General features: G+C 46.9%; 1 protein-coding gene across 1 annotated transcript in view; it reads left to right on the plus strand.

Annotated features, from left to right (window-relative positions):
* The window catches only part of vps13b (vacuolar protein sorting 13 homolog B), a gene marked incomplete at its 3' end in the record, with an annotated part of 207,729 nt that overhangs the window by 33,345 nt on the left and 156,884 nt on the right, over positions 1–17,500 (plus strand). Inside the window, 7 exon segments of the mRNA XM_079838149.1 lie at positions 785–966; positions 1,051–1,213; positions 10,879–11,132; positions 13,805–13,900; positions 13,987–14,109; positions 14,183–14,320; positions 15,343–15,427. Coding sequence (XP_079694275.1) covers positions 785–966; positions 1,051–1,213; positions 10,879–11,132; positions 13,805–13,900; positions 13,987–14,109; positions 14,183–14,320; positions 15,343–15,427 — 1,041 coding nt within the window.

Below are 17,500 nucleotides of genomic sequence, written 5' to 3' on the forward strand. Positions count from 1 at the left end.
ACAGACGCTACAATTAAAAACTGAACTGAGCAATAATAACAATATACGGCGGAAGATTCAGTTTCAAACTTAAATGTAAAAGTGCCATTTAAGCGAGTTCGCATATGTTCTGTTTTTGTGTTTTTCATTAAGAATAATTTTAAACACACCATTCAAGCAATTTACTCCCAAATTGGTGCTCATTCTAAAGTGAAAGTATAATCCGCGCGGCCGCACAGGAATTCATAACGGTGCGCATTATATGCTCCATTCTTCGTGAAAGATAAAGATAGAAATGCGTACAGGACACAAAAACTTTGCAAAAATGATATACGATCCGCCTAATCCCGGCCAAATCACAGATGCCGATTCGCACAGGACTAATATCATCACAGGACCTCGGTGTTCGGCGAAATAATTTGCAGGGGAAATTTTTACTTTACAAATTACAGACATGGCCGATTCGGACGGGATTAAGATCACAGACATTCTCTGCAATTATTACAAATCACCAGAGCTCCCCATATAATACTAATCCCGTGCGAATAGGGCTATAGACTGACTTACACACACATTGACCTTTGACCCTCGTTCAGAAACTAAGTGCTGTTCTGCGTCACGATCTAAGGAGAAGCTAATAAACCTGAAGAGCTGCTGCAACCCAGCATTTTCTCTCTCTCTCTCTCTCTCTCTCTCTCTCTCTCTCTCTCTCTCTCTCTCTCTCTCTCTCTCTCTCTCTCTCTCTCTCTCTCTCTCTCTCTCTCTCTCTCTCTCTCTCTCTCTCTCTCTCTCTCTCTCTCTCTAGCTCCTGAACTGGTCCTGAGGAAGGTGATTAATTTCTCCGACTGCACCGTGTGTTTGGATAGACGTAATGCGAGTGGGAAGATCGAGTTTTATCAGGACCCGCTGCTCTACAAATGTTCCTTCCGGACTCGTCTTCATTTCACCTACGACAACATCAACGCCAAAATCCCCGCCGTCATTAAAGTAAGAGAGCGTGTGTGTCGTGTGTCAGCACGGCGTGTGTGTTCACCTCGTCACTGTTGTCTCTGTGTGTGTGTGTGTGTTGAGGTTCACACGATGGTGGAGAGTCTGAAACTCTCTCTGACGGACCAGCAGATGCCCATGTTCATCCGGCTGATGGAGTTGGGCGTGGCGCTGTACTACGGCGAGATGGGCGTCCATCGCGAGGGCGAGAGAGAAGAGAGCGGCTCGCTTCAAGAGGGCGTTCCCGGTGAGTGAGACCAGCGCCACACACACTCTCCACCTGCTCATGTGGATGCTGATTCTGTTTATTAGGGGTGGGAATCTTAAGGCACTTCACGATTCGATCCGATTCCCAAAATGATTCTTAAAGGGTTAGTTCACCCAAAAATGAAAATTCTGTCATTAATTACTCACCCTCATGTCGTTCGACACCCGTCAGACCTCCATTCATCTTCAGAACAGAAAAGAAGATATTTTAGTGTAAATCTGATGAATCTGAAAGGCCTCCATTGGCTCAATGGCACTTTACACTCTCAAGACCCTTAAAAGACACTAAAGACGTCGTTACAAAGTCCATCTCACTACAGTGGCTCGCCAATAACTTTATGAATCAGCGAGAATAGTTTTTGTGCGCAAAAAAACCCTAAATAACGACTTAAATAGTGATGACGATTTCAAAACAAGGCATCGGGAAGCTTCGAAGCGTTATGAATCAGTGAGTCGATTCATGATTCGGATCGCGTGTCAAACTGCTGAAATTTGGCGATTCAAACCGCTGAATCGACTCACTGATTCATAACGCTTCGAAGCTTCATGAGGCCTTGTTTTGAAATCGTCATCAATATGTAAGTCGTTATTTAGGGTTTTTTTTGCGCACAAAAACTATTGTCGCAGATTCATAAAGTTATTTTTAGAACCACTGTAGTGAGATGGACTTTGTAACGACGTCTTTAGTGTCTTTTAAGGGTCTTGAGAGTGTAAAGTGCATTGTGCCAATGGAGGCCTTTCAGAGCATCAGATTTACACTAAAATATCTTCATTTGTGTCTGAAGATGAACGGAGGTCTGACGGGTGTCCAACCACATGAGGCTCAGTCATTAATGACAGAATTTTCATTTTTGGGTGAACTAACCCTTTAACATACATTTTTGGTAACTAATTATCCCGCTGTGCAAAAACATGAACAGGAGCTAATATGTGTTTTGTTTATAGTTAGAATATCTGTTTGACAGTATTGCCATATTAAAAATTATTATGAAGATTTCTTTCAATACTTTTATTTTATTAGCAAAGTTATATTCAAGATTAACAAGCTCTAATGAAACATGGTAAGCCAAAGAACAATCATTAAGAATAATCAGTTCTCCATTTACAACTAAGTGTGACAATTTTTCAGTTTCTTTAGAACATTTAAAAAAAATATATGTTTACTTTGGTTAGAGACACAAAAAATTCTTTAAAGAGCACCTATCATGGAATTTTGAAATGTACCTTTCATGTAGTGTGTAACAGATCTAAGTGAACAAAAACATCCTGCAAAGTTTGAAATATGACAGTGCACCGTATATATAGTTATTTTCTTTCAAAAGTAAGAGTCGACTCTGAGTCATTTTTAAGAATCGTTAGAAGACCGCAGCTTTTTCTCTGACTAGATGACGTCAACTTGTCAAGTTATTTGAATACGATACGTCCACTTATTGCGCTCCAAGACGCCAGTGAAAACTAGAAAACATCATGGCCACGAGACGCCAGTGAAAACTAGAAAACATCATGGCCACGAGACGCCAGTGAAAACTAGAAAACATCATGGAGACGAGACGCTGAGTTCTGAAGTGCGACTCAAAAGCAAACTTTTTTCATCTGCCCAAGGATGAGCATTTGAAGACTAAGTGGCTTGAAGACAAACCATACATTGTCGCGATTGTGTGTTTATTAGTCTTCAAATGTCTCTATTTGCATGTTTCGCGATCTCAGGAAGCTTTTATTATGGACTTCTATTATGGCACATGGTTCTTCTTCGCCTGTCTGTATCATATATGGATTACATGTGCACAGAGCGCCCTCCGGCTGCCAGGATGAGCTGAAAACAACACATAAGAGACTCAATCGCTCATGATTAGGCTACATCTGCGCATTTTGAGGAAGTATTGAATAAACAATACTCCTCTGTTTAGAAATTTGACACAGACATATGAGAATCTATCAATATTTCTCCTCATCTGCACACTTTTGAACTAAAAGCCCTGAGGGATGTTGATTTGTCGCGAGTCTTCGTGAGGAGAATAGAGGAGTTTTTTTATGAATGAGATCAGCTGAGGCTCATATTACAATCAAACGGTACAGACGCGGTTTTCATATTCATAACTCCTGACATATATTAACAAATTACTGTCACTATAAGACTTTGATGGACGTTCCGTTTCCGAAAATATCTGCACGGACTATACCAATCACAACTGACTGGGTCATCTGACCAATCAGCGCAGATTATCGTCACGTAAAGGCGGGTTTTGAAAAGTGAATCACTAAAGGAATCATTTGAGAATCGCTGTCAGAACAGGTAAAATTAAATGCATATTATAAGAAAACTAAAGTCTTTTTTGTCATTGCATGCATGCAAAACTGTTGTTGGGGACTTATAAAACAATATTTGGAACATTTTAAATGCCATAATTGGTGCTCTTTAAAATTTCGGCTAATGCAGAAGAAAAACACCTTTAGCCCTGAGAAGCCAAACTCAGTGTGTGTGCATAACATCTCACATGAGAACCTGCCGAGCTGCAACAGTCATGAGAGACATTTAACCAATCACTCGCCAAAACGAGTCAGAATTTTCCATTCGTCTGAAACATTGTGCAGTAGCTCAGCAATATTCCATAAATCATCCCATAAATTATGCCACAGATGTTGGTGGGTTTATGTCCGGCCGCCGCATCGGAGACACAGGAGTGTTATTAAGCATTAATGGCAGGGAAAGCGCCTTATAGCCGACTTGAGCACCACTGCGTTATTATGGCTCAGAATTTCGTTTGTTGGAAATATAAACTTAATTTAGAAATGCTTTTGAAATTAAAAAACTTTGCATTTAATGAGCAAAATAAATTTGTGAAATGGGGAGGCAGGTGTGTGTTGAACCCTCTCAGCGGGAAAACTGCAGAAACGTGTGTGTGTGTTGAACCCTCTCAGCGGGAAAACTGCAGAAACGTGTGTGTGTTGAACCCTCTCAGCGGGAAAACTGCAGAAACGTGTGTGTGTGTGTGTTGAACCCTCTCAGCGGGAAAACTGCAGAAACGTGTGTGTGTTGAACCCTCTCAGCGGGAAAACTGCAGAAACGTGTGTGTGTTGAACCCTCTCAGCGGGAAAACTGCAGAAACGTGTGTGTGTTGAACCCTCTCAGCGGGAAAACTGCAGAAACGTGTGTGTGTTGAACCCTCTCAGCGGGAAAACTGCAGAAACGTGTGTGTGTTGAACCCTCTCAGCGGGAAAACTGCAGAAACGTGTGTGTGTGTGTGTTGAACCCTCTCACCGGGAAAACTGCAGAAACGTGTGTGTGTTGAACCCTCTCACTGGGAAAACTGCAGAAACGTGTGTGTGTTGAACCCTCTCACTGGGAAAACTGCAGAAACGTGTGTGTGTTGAACCCTCTCACTGGGAAAACTGCAGAAACGTGTGTGTGTTGAACCCTCTCACTGGGAAAACTGCAGAAACGTGTGTGTGTTGAACCCTCTCACTGGGAAAACTGCAGAAACGTGTGTGTGTTGAACCCTCTCAGCGGGAAAACTGCAGAAACGTGTGTGTGTTGAACCCTCTCAGCGGGAAAACTGCAGAAACGTGTGTGTGTTGAACCCTCTCACTGGGAAAACTGCAGAAACGTGTGTGTGTTGAACCCTCTCAGCGGGAAAACTGCAGAAACGTGTGTGTGTGTTGAACCCTCTCAGCGGGAAAACTGCAGAAACGTGTGTGTGTTGAACCCTCTCAGCGGGAAAACTGCAGAAACGTGTGTGTGTTGAACCCTCTCAGCGGGAAAACTGCAGAAACGTGTGTGTGTGTTGAACCCTCTCAGCGGGAAAACTGCAGAAACGTGTGTGTGTTGAACCCTCTCAGCGGGAAAACTGCAGAAACGTGTGTGTGTTGAACCCTCTCAGCGGGAAAACTGCAGAAACGTGTGTGTGTTGAACCCTCTCAGCGGGAAAACTGCAGAAACGTGTGTGTGTTGAACCCTCTCAGCGGGAAAACTGCAGAAACGTGTGTGTGTTGAACCCTCTCAGCGGGAAAACTGCAGAAACGTGTGTGTGTGTGTGTTGAACCCTCTCACTGGGAAAACTGCAGAAACGTGTGTGTGTTGAACCCTCTCACTGGGAAAACTGCAGAAACTTATGTGTTGAACCCTCTCACTGGGAAAACTGCAGAAACGTGTGTGTGTTGAACCCTCTCACTGGGAAAACTGCAGAAACGTGTGTGTGTTGAACCCTCTCAGCGGGAAAACTGCAGAAACGTGTGTGTGTTGAACCCTCTCAGCGGGAAAACTGCAGAAACGTGTGTGTGTTGAACCCTCTCACTGGGAAAACTGCAGAAACGTGTGTGTGTTGAACCCTCTCACTGGGAAAACTGCAGAAACGTGTGTGTGTGTTGAACCCTCTCACCGGGAAAACTGCAGAAACGTGTGTGTGTTGAACCCTCTCAGCGGGAAAACTGCAGAAACGTGTGTGTGTTGAACCCTCTCAGCGGGAAAACTGCAGAAACGTGTGTGTGTTGAACCCTCTCACTGGGAAAACTGCTGAAACGTGTGTGTGTTGAACCCTCTCAGCGGGAAAACTGCAGAAACGTGTGTGTGTGTTGAACCCTCTCAGCGGGAAAACTGCAGAAACGTGTGTGTGTTGAACCCTCTCAGCGGGAAAACTGCAGAAACGTGTGTGTGTGTTGAACCCTCTCACCGGGAAAACTGCAGAAACGTGTGTGTGTTGAACCCTCTCAGCGGGAAAACTGCAGAAACGTGTGTGTGTGTTGAACCCTCTCAGCGGGAAAACTGCAGAAACGTGTGTGTGTTGAACCCTCTCAGCGGGAAAACTGCAGAAACGTGTGTGTGTTGAACCCTCTCAGCGGGAAAACTGCAGAAACGTGTGTGTGTTGAACCCTCTCAGCGGGAAAACTGCAGAAACGTGTGTGTGTTGAACCCTCTCAGCGGGAAAACTGCAGAAACGTGTGTGTGTTGAACCCTCTCAGCGGGAAAACTGCAGAAACGTGTGTGTGTTGAACCCTCTCAGCGGGAAAACTGCAGAAACGTGTGTGTGTGTGTGTTGAACCCTCTCACTGGGAAAACTGCAAAACGTGTGTGTGTTGAACCCTCTCACTGGGAAAACTGCAGAAACGTGTGTGTGTTGAACCCTCTCACTGGGAAAACTGCAGAAACGTGTGTGTGTTGAACCCTCTCAGCGGGAAAACTGCAGAAACGTGTGTGTGTTGAACCCTCTCACTGGGAAAACTGCAGAAACGTGTGTGTGTTGAACCCTCTCACTGGGAAAACTGCAGAAACGTGTGTGTGTTGAACCCTCTCACTGGGAAAACTGCAGAAACGTGTGTGTGTTGAACCCTCTCAGCGGGAAAACTGCAGAAACGTGTGTGTGTTGAACCCTCTCAGCGGGAAAACTGCAGAAACGTGTGTGTGTGTTGAACCCTCTCAGCGGGAAAACTGCAGAAACGTGTGTGTGTTGAACCCTCTCAGCGGGAAAACTGCAGAAACGTGTGTGTGTTGAACCCTCTCAGCGGGAAAACTGCAGAAACGAGTGTGTGTTGAACCCTCTCAGCGGGAAAACTGCGGAAACGTGTGTGTTGAACCCTCTCACCGGGAAAACTGCAGAAATGTGTGTGTGTTGAACCCTCTCAGCGGGAAAACTGCGGAAGTGTGTGTGTGTTGAACCCTCTCAGCGGGAAAACTGCAGAAACGTGTGTGTGTTGAACCCTCTCACCGGGAAAACTGCAGAAACGTGTGTGTGTTGAACCCTCTCACTGGGAAAACTGCAGAAATGTGTGTGTGTTGAACCCTCTCAGCGGGAAAACTGCGGAAACGTGTGTGTGTTGAACCCTCTCAGCGGGAAAACTGCAGAAACGTGTGTGTGTTGAACCCTCTCAGCGGGAAAACTGCAGAAACGTGTGTGTGTTGAACCCTCTCAGCGGGAAAACTGCAGAAATGTGTGTGTGTTGAACCCTCTCACCGGGAAAACTGCGGAAACGTGTGTGTGTTGAACCCTCTCAGCGGGAAAACTGCAGAAACGTGTGTGTGTTGAACCCTCTCAGCGGGAAAACTGCAGAAACGTGTGTGTGTTGAACCCTCTCAGCGGGAAAACTGCAGAAACGTGTGTGTGTTGAACCCTCTCACTGGGAAAACTGCAGAAACGTGTGTGTGTTGAACCCTCTCACTGGGAAAACTGCAGAAACGTGTGTGTGTTGAACCCTCTCAGCGGGAAAACTGCAGAAACGTGTGTGTGTTGAACCCTCTCAGCGGGAAAACTGCAGAAACGTGTGTGTGTTGAACCCTCTCACTGGGAAAACTGCAGAAACGTGTGTGTTGAACCCTCTCACCGGGAAAACTGCAGAAACGTGTGTGTGTTGAACCCTCTCACTGGGAAAACTGCAGAAACGTGTGTGTGTTGAACCCTCTCACCGGGAAAACTGCAGAAACGTGTGTGTGTTGAACCCTCTCAGCGGGAATACTGCAGAAACGTGTGTGTGTTGAACCCTCTCACTGGGAAAACTGCAGAAACGTGTGTGTGTTGAACCCTCTCACCGGGAAAACTGCAGAAACGTGTGTGTGTTGAACCCTCTCAGCGGGAAAACTGCAGAAACGTGTGTGTGTGTTGAACCCTCTCAGCGGGAAAACTGCAGAAACGTGTGTGTGTTGAACCCTCTCAGCGGGAAAACTGCAGAAACGTGTGTGTGTGTTGAACCCTCTCAGCGGGAAAACTGCAGAAACGTGTGTGTGTTGAACCCTCTCAGCGGGAAAACTGCAGAAACGTGTGTGTGTTGAACCCTCTCAGCGGGAAAACTGCAGAAACGTGTGTGTGTTGAACCCTCTCAGCGGGAAAACTGCAGAAACGTGTGTGTGTTGAACCCTCTCACCGGGAAAACTGCAGAAACGTGTGTGTGTTGAACCCTCTCAGCGGGAAAACTGCAGAAACGTGTGTGTGTTGAACCCTCTCAGCGGGAAAACTGCAGAAACGTGTGTGTGTTGAACCCTCTCAGCGGGAAAACTGCAGAAACGTGTGTGTGTTGAACCCTCTCAGCGGGAAAACTGCAGAAACGTGTGTGTGTTGAACCCTCTCACCGGGAAAACTGCAGAAACGTGTGTGTGTTGAACCCTCTCAGCGGGAAAACTGCAGAAACGTGTGTGTGTTGAACCCTCTCACCGGGAAAACTGCAGAAACGTGTGTGTGTTGAACCCTCTCACTGGGAAAACTGCAGAAACGTGTGTGTGTTGAACCCTCTCACTGGGAAAACTGCGGAAACGTGTGTGTGTTGAACCCTCTCACCGGGAAAACTGCAGAAACGTGTGTGTGTTGAACCCTCTCAGCGGGAAAACTGCAGAAACGTGTGTGTGTTGAACCCTCTCAGCGGGAAAACTGCAGAAATGTGTGTGTGTTGAACCCTCTCAGCGGGAAAACTGCAGAAACGTGTGTGTGTTGAACCCTCTCACTGGGAAAACTGCAGAAACGTGTGTGTGTTGAACCCTCTCAGCGGGAAAACTGCAGAAACGTGTGTGTGTGTTGAACCCTCTCACCGGGAAAACTGCAGAAACGTGTGTGTGTTGAACCCTCTCATCGGGAAAACTGCAGAAACGTGTGTGTGTTGAACCCTCTCAGCGGGAAAACTGCAGAAACGTGTGTGTGTTGAACCCTCTCACTGGGAAAACTGCAGAAACGTGTGTGTGTGTTGAACCCTCTCAGCGGGAAAACTGCAGAAACGTGTGTGTGTTGAACCCTCTCACTGGGAAAACTGCAGAAACGTGTGTGTGTGTTGAACCCTCTCACTGGGAAAACTGCAGAAACGTGTGTGTGTTGAACCCTCTCAGCGGGAAAACTGCAGAAACGTGTGTGTGTTGAACCCTCTCACCGGGAAAACTGCAGAAACGTGTGTGTGTTGAACCCTCTCACTGGGAAAACTGCAGAAACGTGTGTGTGTTGAACCCTCTCACTGGGAAAACTGCAGAAACGTGTGTGTGTTGAACCCTCTCACCGGGAAAACTGCAGAAACGTGTGTGTGTTGAACCCTCTCACTGGGAAAACTGCAGAAACGTGTGTGTGTGTTGAACCCTCTCACTGGGAAAACTGCAGAAACGTGTGTGTGTTGAACCCTCTCAGCGGGAAAACTGCAGAAACGTGTGTGTGTTGAACCCTCTCACTGGGAAAACTGCAGAAACGTGTGTGTGTTGAACCCTCTCACTGGGAAAACTGCAGAAACGTGTGTGTGTTGAACCCTCTCAGCGGGAAAACTGCAGAAACGTGTGTGTGTTGAACCCTCTCAGCGGGAAAACTGCAGAAACGTGTGTGTGTTGAACCCTCTCACTGGGAAAACTGCAGAAACGTGTGTGTGTTGAACCCTCTCACTGGGAAAACTGCAGAAACGTGTGTGTGTTGAACCCTCTCACCGGGAAAACTGCAGAAACGTGTGTGTGTTGAACCCTCTCACCGGGAAAACTGCAGAAACGTGTGTGTGTTGAACCCTCTCACTGGGAAAACTGCAGAAACGTGTGTGTGTTGAACCCTCTCACCGGGAAAACTGCAGAAACGTGTGTGTGTTGAACCCTCTCACTGGGAAAACTGCAGAAACGTGTGTGTGTTGAACCCTCTCAGCGGGAAAACTGCAGAAACGTGTGTGTGTGTTGAACCCTCTCACCGGGAAAACTGCAGAAACGTGTGTGTGTTGAACCCTCTCATCGGGAAAACTGCAGAAACGTGTGTGTGTTGAACCCTCTCAGCGGGAAAACTGCAGAAACGTGTGTGTGTTGAACCCTCTCACTGGGAAAACTGCAGAAACGTGTGTGTGTGTTGAACCCTCTCACTGGGAAAACTGCAGAAACGTGTGTGTGTTGAACCCTCTCAGCGGGAAAACTGCAGAAACGTGTGTGTGTTGAACCCTCTCAGCGGGAAAACTGCAGAAACGTGTGTGTGTTGAACCCTCTCACTGGGAAAACTGCAGAAACGTGTGTGTGTTGAACCCTCTCACTGGGAAAACTGCAGAAACGTGTGTGTGTTGAACCCTCTCACTGGGAAAACTGCAGAAACGTGTGTGTGTTGAACCCTCTCACCGGGAAAACTGCAGAAACGTGTGTGTGTTGAACCCTCTCACTGGGAAAACTGCAGAAACGTGTGTGTGTTGAACCCTCTCACCGGGAAAACTGCAGAAACGTGTGTGTGTTGAACCCTCTCACTGGGAAAACTGCAGAAACGTGTGTGTGTTGAACCCTCTCAGCGGGAAAACTGCAGAAACGTGTGTGTGTTGAACCCTCTCACTGGGAAAACTGCAGAAACGTGTGTGTGTTGAACCCTCTCACCGGGAAAACTGCAGAAACGTGTGTGTGTTGAACCCTCTCACCGGGAAAACTGCAGAAACGTGTGTGTGTTGAACCCTCTCACTGGGAAAACTGCAGAAATGTGTGTGTGTTGAACCCTCTCATCGGGAAAAGTGTCCCCACGGATGAGACGCCCCTGAGCTGGACCTAGTTTGTCCATTTTATCTTAAACGAAGCCAATTCACCAGCAGACGAATGTTCACCTATCAGTGGGTGGTTCTGTTTGGCTAGGACCGCACACACACACACACACAGTGGTGAAGTGGCCGTTCAACGAATCGCGATGCCTTTTCTCCAACCCCTGGTGTTGATGAACATGTGATCAGCTGCTCTCTCTGTGTCCGCAGGGCTGATGGACGACCCCGAGGCGGATCTGACGGGTCAGTACTATCAGGGCGAGGATGACGATCAGGGCTGGGTGTCGTGGGCCTGGTCCTTCGTCCCGGCAATCGTGAGCGCAGAGGACGAGGAGGCTGAGGCTGAGTCCGGCTTCTACCCGGAGTCACAGGAGCCTGGAGCCGCCCGGCCCCTGCACACGTCCCCCAGAGACCCCGTGGTGTCCATCGGCTTCTACTGCACCAAAGCCTCCGTCACCTTTAAGGTGAGAGAAGGAAGCCCTGCTGTTATAGCGCCCTATGAAATACGCTTTATTTTCATTTTTGGGAATTCAGTTTTCTTTACCCTTAAAGGGTTAGTTCACCCAAAAATGACATTTCTTCCATTAATGACTCACCCCAATGTTGTTCCAAACCCGTAAGACCTCCGTTGATCCTCGGAAACACAGTTTAAGATATTTTAGATTTAGTCCGAGGGCTTTCAGTCCTGTGGGTTCCCACTTGAAAACCTTGAAAACCTGGAAAATGTATGATACATTTTCCAGTCCTGGAAAACACATGGAAAGTTAGAGAAAATGTAAAATGTCCTGGAAAAACTTGTTGTTGTCCTGGAAAATTATTTTTAAAAAAGTTAAAGGGTAACTTCAGTGATTTAGCATTAGGCTTTGTATCAGTAGAAACCCGGTAGTATATTTGAGTTATGGTACTTTCCCCCCTCATATCCCCCTGAGACGAGAGAATTATGCTTTTTATTTCTGGAAAAAATCCTCCGATGACGCAAATACCGTCATTTTGTGTCATTGGAGGATTTTTGGCCAGAGGCTATAGACTAAAGGAGCCAGTTCCGCATGTTTTAACCCCATAACCCACTCAGAATTATTTTGAGATACTTTTTCAGAGACTTTTTTTCTCGCAATATCGAGTTTATATCTTGCAATTATTACTTTTCTCAGAATTGACATAAAGTCCAAAAGTTTGCGAGAAAATCACAATTGCAAAAAAAAAAAAAATTCAGAATAGCAAGATATGTCGCAATTACCCTTTTTTTAAATTCTGTGGCGGAAACAAGCTTCCTTAGTCATAATGTATGATTAAGAGCTCACATTAAAAACTGATTTTATAGTTAAGTCATGGCAATAAACTGTGCGCCTTTTAAAGACTTAGAGAGCGATATATTACTTTAGGAGTGATCCTTGTCTTTTATTCTCACTGTAGTAAAACTTTAAATATCCTGGAAAAGTCCTGGAAAATGATCACTGAAGAAGAGTGGGAACCCTGCAGCGTCACTGGAGCCTCGTGAACGCGGATATCTAGATAACGAAAGAGAAGACAATGCTTCATAAAGTCTTAGTTTTTGTTTTTTTTGGACCAAAATGTATTGTCGACGCTTCAAAAGAGTCTAACTAACCAAATGATGTCACAAATGGACTACTTTGATGATGTTTTCATTACCTTTCTGGACGTGGACAGCAAAGTGTGCACAGACTTACATTCACAGGACTGAAAGCCCTCGGACTAAATCTAAAATATCTTAAACTGTGTTTCCGAGGATCAACGGAGGTCTTACGGGTTTGGAACAACATTGGAGTGAGTCATTAATGGAAGAAATGTCATTTTTGGGTGAACTAACCCTGTAACTGTTATTTTAATCGTGTTTTTAATGTTAATATAATAGAACATAAAATAGGAATGACCTTAAATTTATTGAGGTAACAAACATCACATTTACTTTTCAGGACAAATACCGCACTCTAAGCACTTCAAGTCACAACACAATATTAGTGCTGTGAATTGATAATTAAAAAAAACGAATGAATCACATTTTTTTCTGTAATTAATCATGATGAGTTTTTAATATTTTGATATTGCAATAATTTCAGTTACTCTCCAAATGAATGAAGAAACAGTATATTTTAAATATGTGTTGTATTGTCATGTTTTTATGAATGAAGGCCAGTATCACTGATGTCTCTATGAAACATTAATGAAATTGAACTTAAAACAATCTTTACATAACCCCGTTATAATAAATGTTATATTTACCCATGGCCTTCCCTGTCAGACATAGCCTACACAGAAATTGAATAAAGTTATCAAAACCTTTCTTAACTGCATAAATAATAAGTGAAATATTGATTAATCATCATTAAAGCTACACTTTTCTCTGTTCCCGTTGTTCTGTGATGAATATTAATGACGGACATCATCAGTGCTACTGTCACTTTAAGAACAGCCGCTGATGAACATGTCCTGGATCAGACGCGGTCTCATTTTCTCTCAAGTTCATTTAAGACATTATTTTCCATACAGTACATTAAAGTGCAAAATACAGCAAGCACTCCCCAATCGGTACTGAGGGCTTAGCGTTGAGTTTCTTAACGTTTCCGCCGACGAAAGCAGAGCCGCTTCGCCATTCTTTCATTGTTTTGAAGGCGGAGCTGAAATGACGGGATGGGTTGTGTTGCCCAGATTTGCTTCCCCCGGTCTGCATTTCCCCAGACATTCGTTCTCTCACACGAAACAGCATTTCATTCCAAATATGTAAAATTTCCGGGAAATTTCGCGTTAACACTAGATTCCGTGAAATTTTAGGGCCCTACTGCAGCAGTGGTGCTCATGAACACACAGGGTTGTGATCTGATTAATGTTTCACAGAGTTGGGGACACTACATTTTTCAACTAAATATCCAAATAAATCTAATTATTCAACTAAATTAACCATATAAACTAAATTACTGATCTAAAGCCCACACTGTCACTGTATGATAATTGAAATGAACTGATGACATCAGCGTTTTCTCCAGAGCGGCTGAATAAAATTATGCTGCATTATTTTCCTGTTTAACACTGTAAAGCTGCTCTGAAACAATCTGCATTGTTAAAAGCGCTATATAAATAAAGTTGACCTGACTTGGTCTGTGTTTGTGTTTGTGTGTAGCTCACTGAGAGCTGCTCTGAGAGCAGTTACTACAGTCCGCAGAAGCTGAAGTCCCGCGAGGTGCTGAGTGTGGAGCAGGAGGGAATCACGGTGGAGGTGAGACACACACACACACACACACACACACACACACTCCAGATCTCCTCCTGCGCTCACTGAGTGTGTGTGTGTTTCTGCTTCAGGCTCTGATGATGGGCGAGCCGTTCTTCGACTGTCAGGTGGGGGTCGTGGGCTGTCGGGCCGTGTGTCTGAAGGGCATTATGGGTGTTCGGGATTTTGAAGAGAACATGAACAGAAGAGAAGAGGTAATGGTCTCTCACACAGCCTCACACCTCCATCCTCTTCATGCCGTGATGCTGAGTGTGTGTGTGTGTGTAGGATGGCGTGTTCTTCCGCTGCGGCGACACGCTGAGCGTTAAGGGCATGACGTACCTCACCAACTCACTGTTCGACTACCGCAGCCCCGAGAACAACGGAGTCCGTGCGGAATTCATACTGGATGGAAACCTTCACAGGGTACGAGCGAGAGAGTGTGTGTGAGAGAGTGTGTGTGAGAGAGTGTGTGTGTGTGAGAGAGTGTGTGTGAGAGAGAGTGTGTGTGAGAGAGAGTGTGAGAGAGAGAGAGTGTGAGAGAGAGAGAGTGTGAGAGAGAGAGAGAGTGTGTGAGAGAGAGTGTGAGAGAGAGTGTGAGAGAGAGTGTGAGAGAGAGTGTGTGAGATAATGTGTGAGCGAGTGTGTGTGTGTGTGTGTGTGTGTGTGTGTGAGAGTGTGAGAGTGTGTGTGTGTGTGTGTGAGAGTGTGTGTGAGAGAGAGAGTGTGTGTGTGTGTGTGTGTGTGTGTGTGTGTGTGTGTGTGTGTGTGTGTGTGTGAGAGACTGTGTGTGTGAGAGACTGTGTGTGTGAGAGTGTGTTTGAGAGTGTGTGTGAGAGTGTGTGTGTGAGCGAGTGTGTGTGTGAGCGAGAGTGTGTGTGTGAGAGTTTGTGTGTGTGAGAGAGAGAGAGAGAGTGTGTATGTGTGAGAGAGAGAGTGTGTGTGTGTGTGTGTGTGTGTGTGAGAGTGTGTGTGTGAGAGTTTGTGTGTGAGAGAGAGAGAGTGTGTGTGTGAGAGAGAGTGTGTGTGTCCATCCATGTCTTTTGTAACATTTACAGTTTTATCCATGGACTTGCGTTGAAGGTGCAGGTCAGACTCATGATCCTGCCGTTGCTGAAGTGCTGGAGCTGTAGGAACGCTCTATATTCCTCCTGGAGCTCCAGCAACAGAGACTCACTGAATCTGTGCCTCCCTTTGGATTAAAGATTCTGTCTGATGAGTAAATGTTAATGTAAATATATCCCATCAAGCAGATCCTGATGTCTCTGGCCTAATGATGTAGATCATCTGTTGCTTCTAATCATAAACAGCTGCAGTAATGCAGTATGCACTGATAGTGTGTGTGTGAGTGTGTGAGTGTGTGTGTGTGTGTGTGTGTGTGTGTATGTGTTTAAAGCGTTGCTGAAGGCTCTGTGGTTAGTGAAGGTTGAGTGTGACTCTGTTCGCAGGAGACGTTCACAGAGCAGGCGGGGCTACAGCGATATGGAGCTTTCTACATGGATTACCTGTACACGATGGAGAACAGCAGCAGAGGTGCGTCTCTCTCTCTCTCTCTCTCTCTCTCTCTCTCTCTCTCTCTCCTGTCTGTCAGCCTGAGGAGGCGTTTGGAGTGACACACTGATAACGGCTGCCCTCGCGCTCACCTCCGCCTGTCACGCTGCTCTTCCTGTCCCAGTTTGGGTTTATTAGTTGTCAGTTTTAAGGCTAAAGATTTGGAATCAAGATATGGTTTATTCAGAATATTTACATTTTGACAGAGTCATCGATCTATATCCCCAAAAGTGTTGTCCCGCACATGAGCTTTAATGCCATCCCATTCTCCATCCGTAGGGTTTAATATGGAGTCGCAGCTCTAACAGCTTCAGCTCTTCTTTCCTCCAGGTTTAGGAGTGTGTTTATGGGGATTCTTCATTTGTGATGTTGGATGAGAAGGCCTGGCTCTCTGTCTCCGCTCTAATTCATCCCAAAGCTGTTCTATCGGGTTGAGGTCAGGACTCCAGTTCCTCCACACCAAACTCACTCATCCATGTCTTTATGGAGCGACGCTTTGAGCACTGGTCAGTCATGCTGGGACAGGAAGGGGCCGTCCCCAAACTGGGCCCACAAAGTTAGGAGCATGAAATGGTTCAAAATATCTTGAGAGTTCCTTTCACTGGAACTAACCCCTGAAAAACAACCCCACCCCATAATCCCCCCTCCACCAAACTTTACACTTGGCACAATGCAGCCAGGCAAGTCCCGTTCTCCTGGCGACCGCCAAACCCAGACTCGTCCATGGGATTGTCAGACAGAGAAGCGTGATTGGTCACTCACTGAACACGTCTCCACTGCTCTAGAGTCCAGTGGCGGCGCGCTTTACCCCACTGCATCCCACGCTTTGCATTGCTCTTGGTGATGTAAGGCTTGGATGAGCTGCTCGGCCATGGAAACCCATTCCATGAAGCTCTACACACTGTTCTTGAGCTCATCTGAAGGCCACAGAAGTTTGGAGGTCTGGAGCTCTTGACTCTGCAGAAAGTTGGCCACTTCTGTGACCCTCAGCATGCGCTGACCCCGCTCTGTGACCCTCAGCATGCGCTGACCCCGCTCTGTGACCCTCAGCATGCGCTGACCCTGCTCTGTGACCCTCAGCATGCGCTGACCCCGCTCTGTGACCCTCAGCATGCGCTGACCCCGCTCTGTGACCCTCAGCATGCGTTGACCCTGCTCTGTGACCCTCAGCATGCGCTGACCCTGCTCTGTGACCCTCAGCATGCGCTGACCCCGCTCTGTGACCCTCAGCATGCGCTGACCCCGCTCTGTGACCCTCAGCATGCGCTGACCCTGCTCTGTGACCCTCAGCATGCGCTGACCCCGCTCTGTGACCCTCAGCATGCGCTGACCCCGCTCTGTGACCCTCAGCATGCGTTGACCCTGCTCTGTGACCCTCAGCATGCGCTGACCCTGCTCTGTGACCCTCAGCATGCGCTGACCCCGCTCTGTGACCCTCAGCATGCGCTGACCCCGCTCTGTGACCCTCAGCATTCGCTGACCCCGCTCTGTGACCCTCAGCATGTGCTGACCCCGCTCTGTGACCCTCAGCATGCGTTGACCCTGACCCTCAGCATGCGCTGACCCTGCTCTGTGACCCTCAGCATGCGCTGACCCTGACCCTCAGCATGCGCTGACCCTGCTCTGTGACCCTCAGCATGCGCTGACCCCGCTCTGTGACCCTCAGCATGAGCTGACCCCGCTCTGTGACCCTCAGCATGCGTTGACCCTGACCCTCAGCATGCGCTGACCCTGCTCTGTGACCCTCAGCATGCGCTGACCCTGCTCTGTGACCCTCAGCATGCGCTGACCCCGCTCTGTGACCCTCAGCATGCGCTGACCCTCCTCTGTGACCCTCAGCATGCGCTGACCCCGCTCTTTGACCCTCAGCATGCGCTGACCCCGCTCTGTGACCCTCAGCATGCGCTGACCCCGCTCTGTGACCCTCAGCATGCGCTGACCCCGCTCTCTGTGGCTGAGTTGCCGTTGTTCCCAATCGCTTCCACTTTGTTATAATAACAGTAACCCACTAACAGTTGAGCGTGGAATATTTAGTAGATTTCGAGCGTTTGGTTG

Source organism: Gobio gobio (assembly GCF_949357685.1).
Source record: "Gobio gobio genome assembly, chromosome: 15".
Lineage (NCBI taxonomy): Eukaryota > Metazoa > Chordata > Actinopteri > Cypriniformes > Gobionidae > Gobio > Gobio gobio.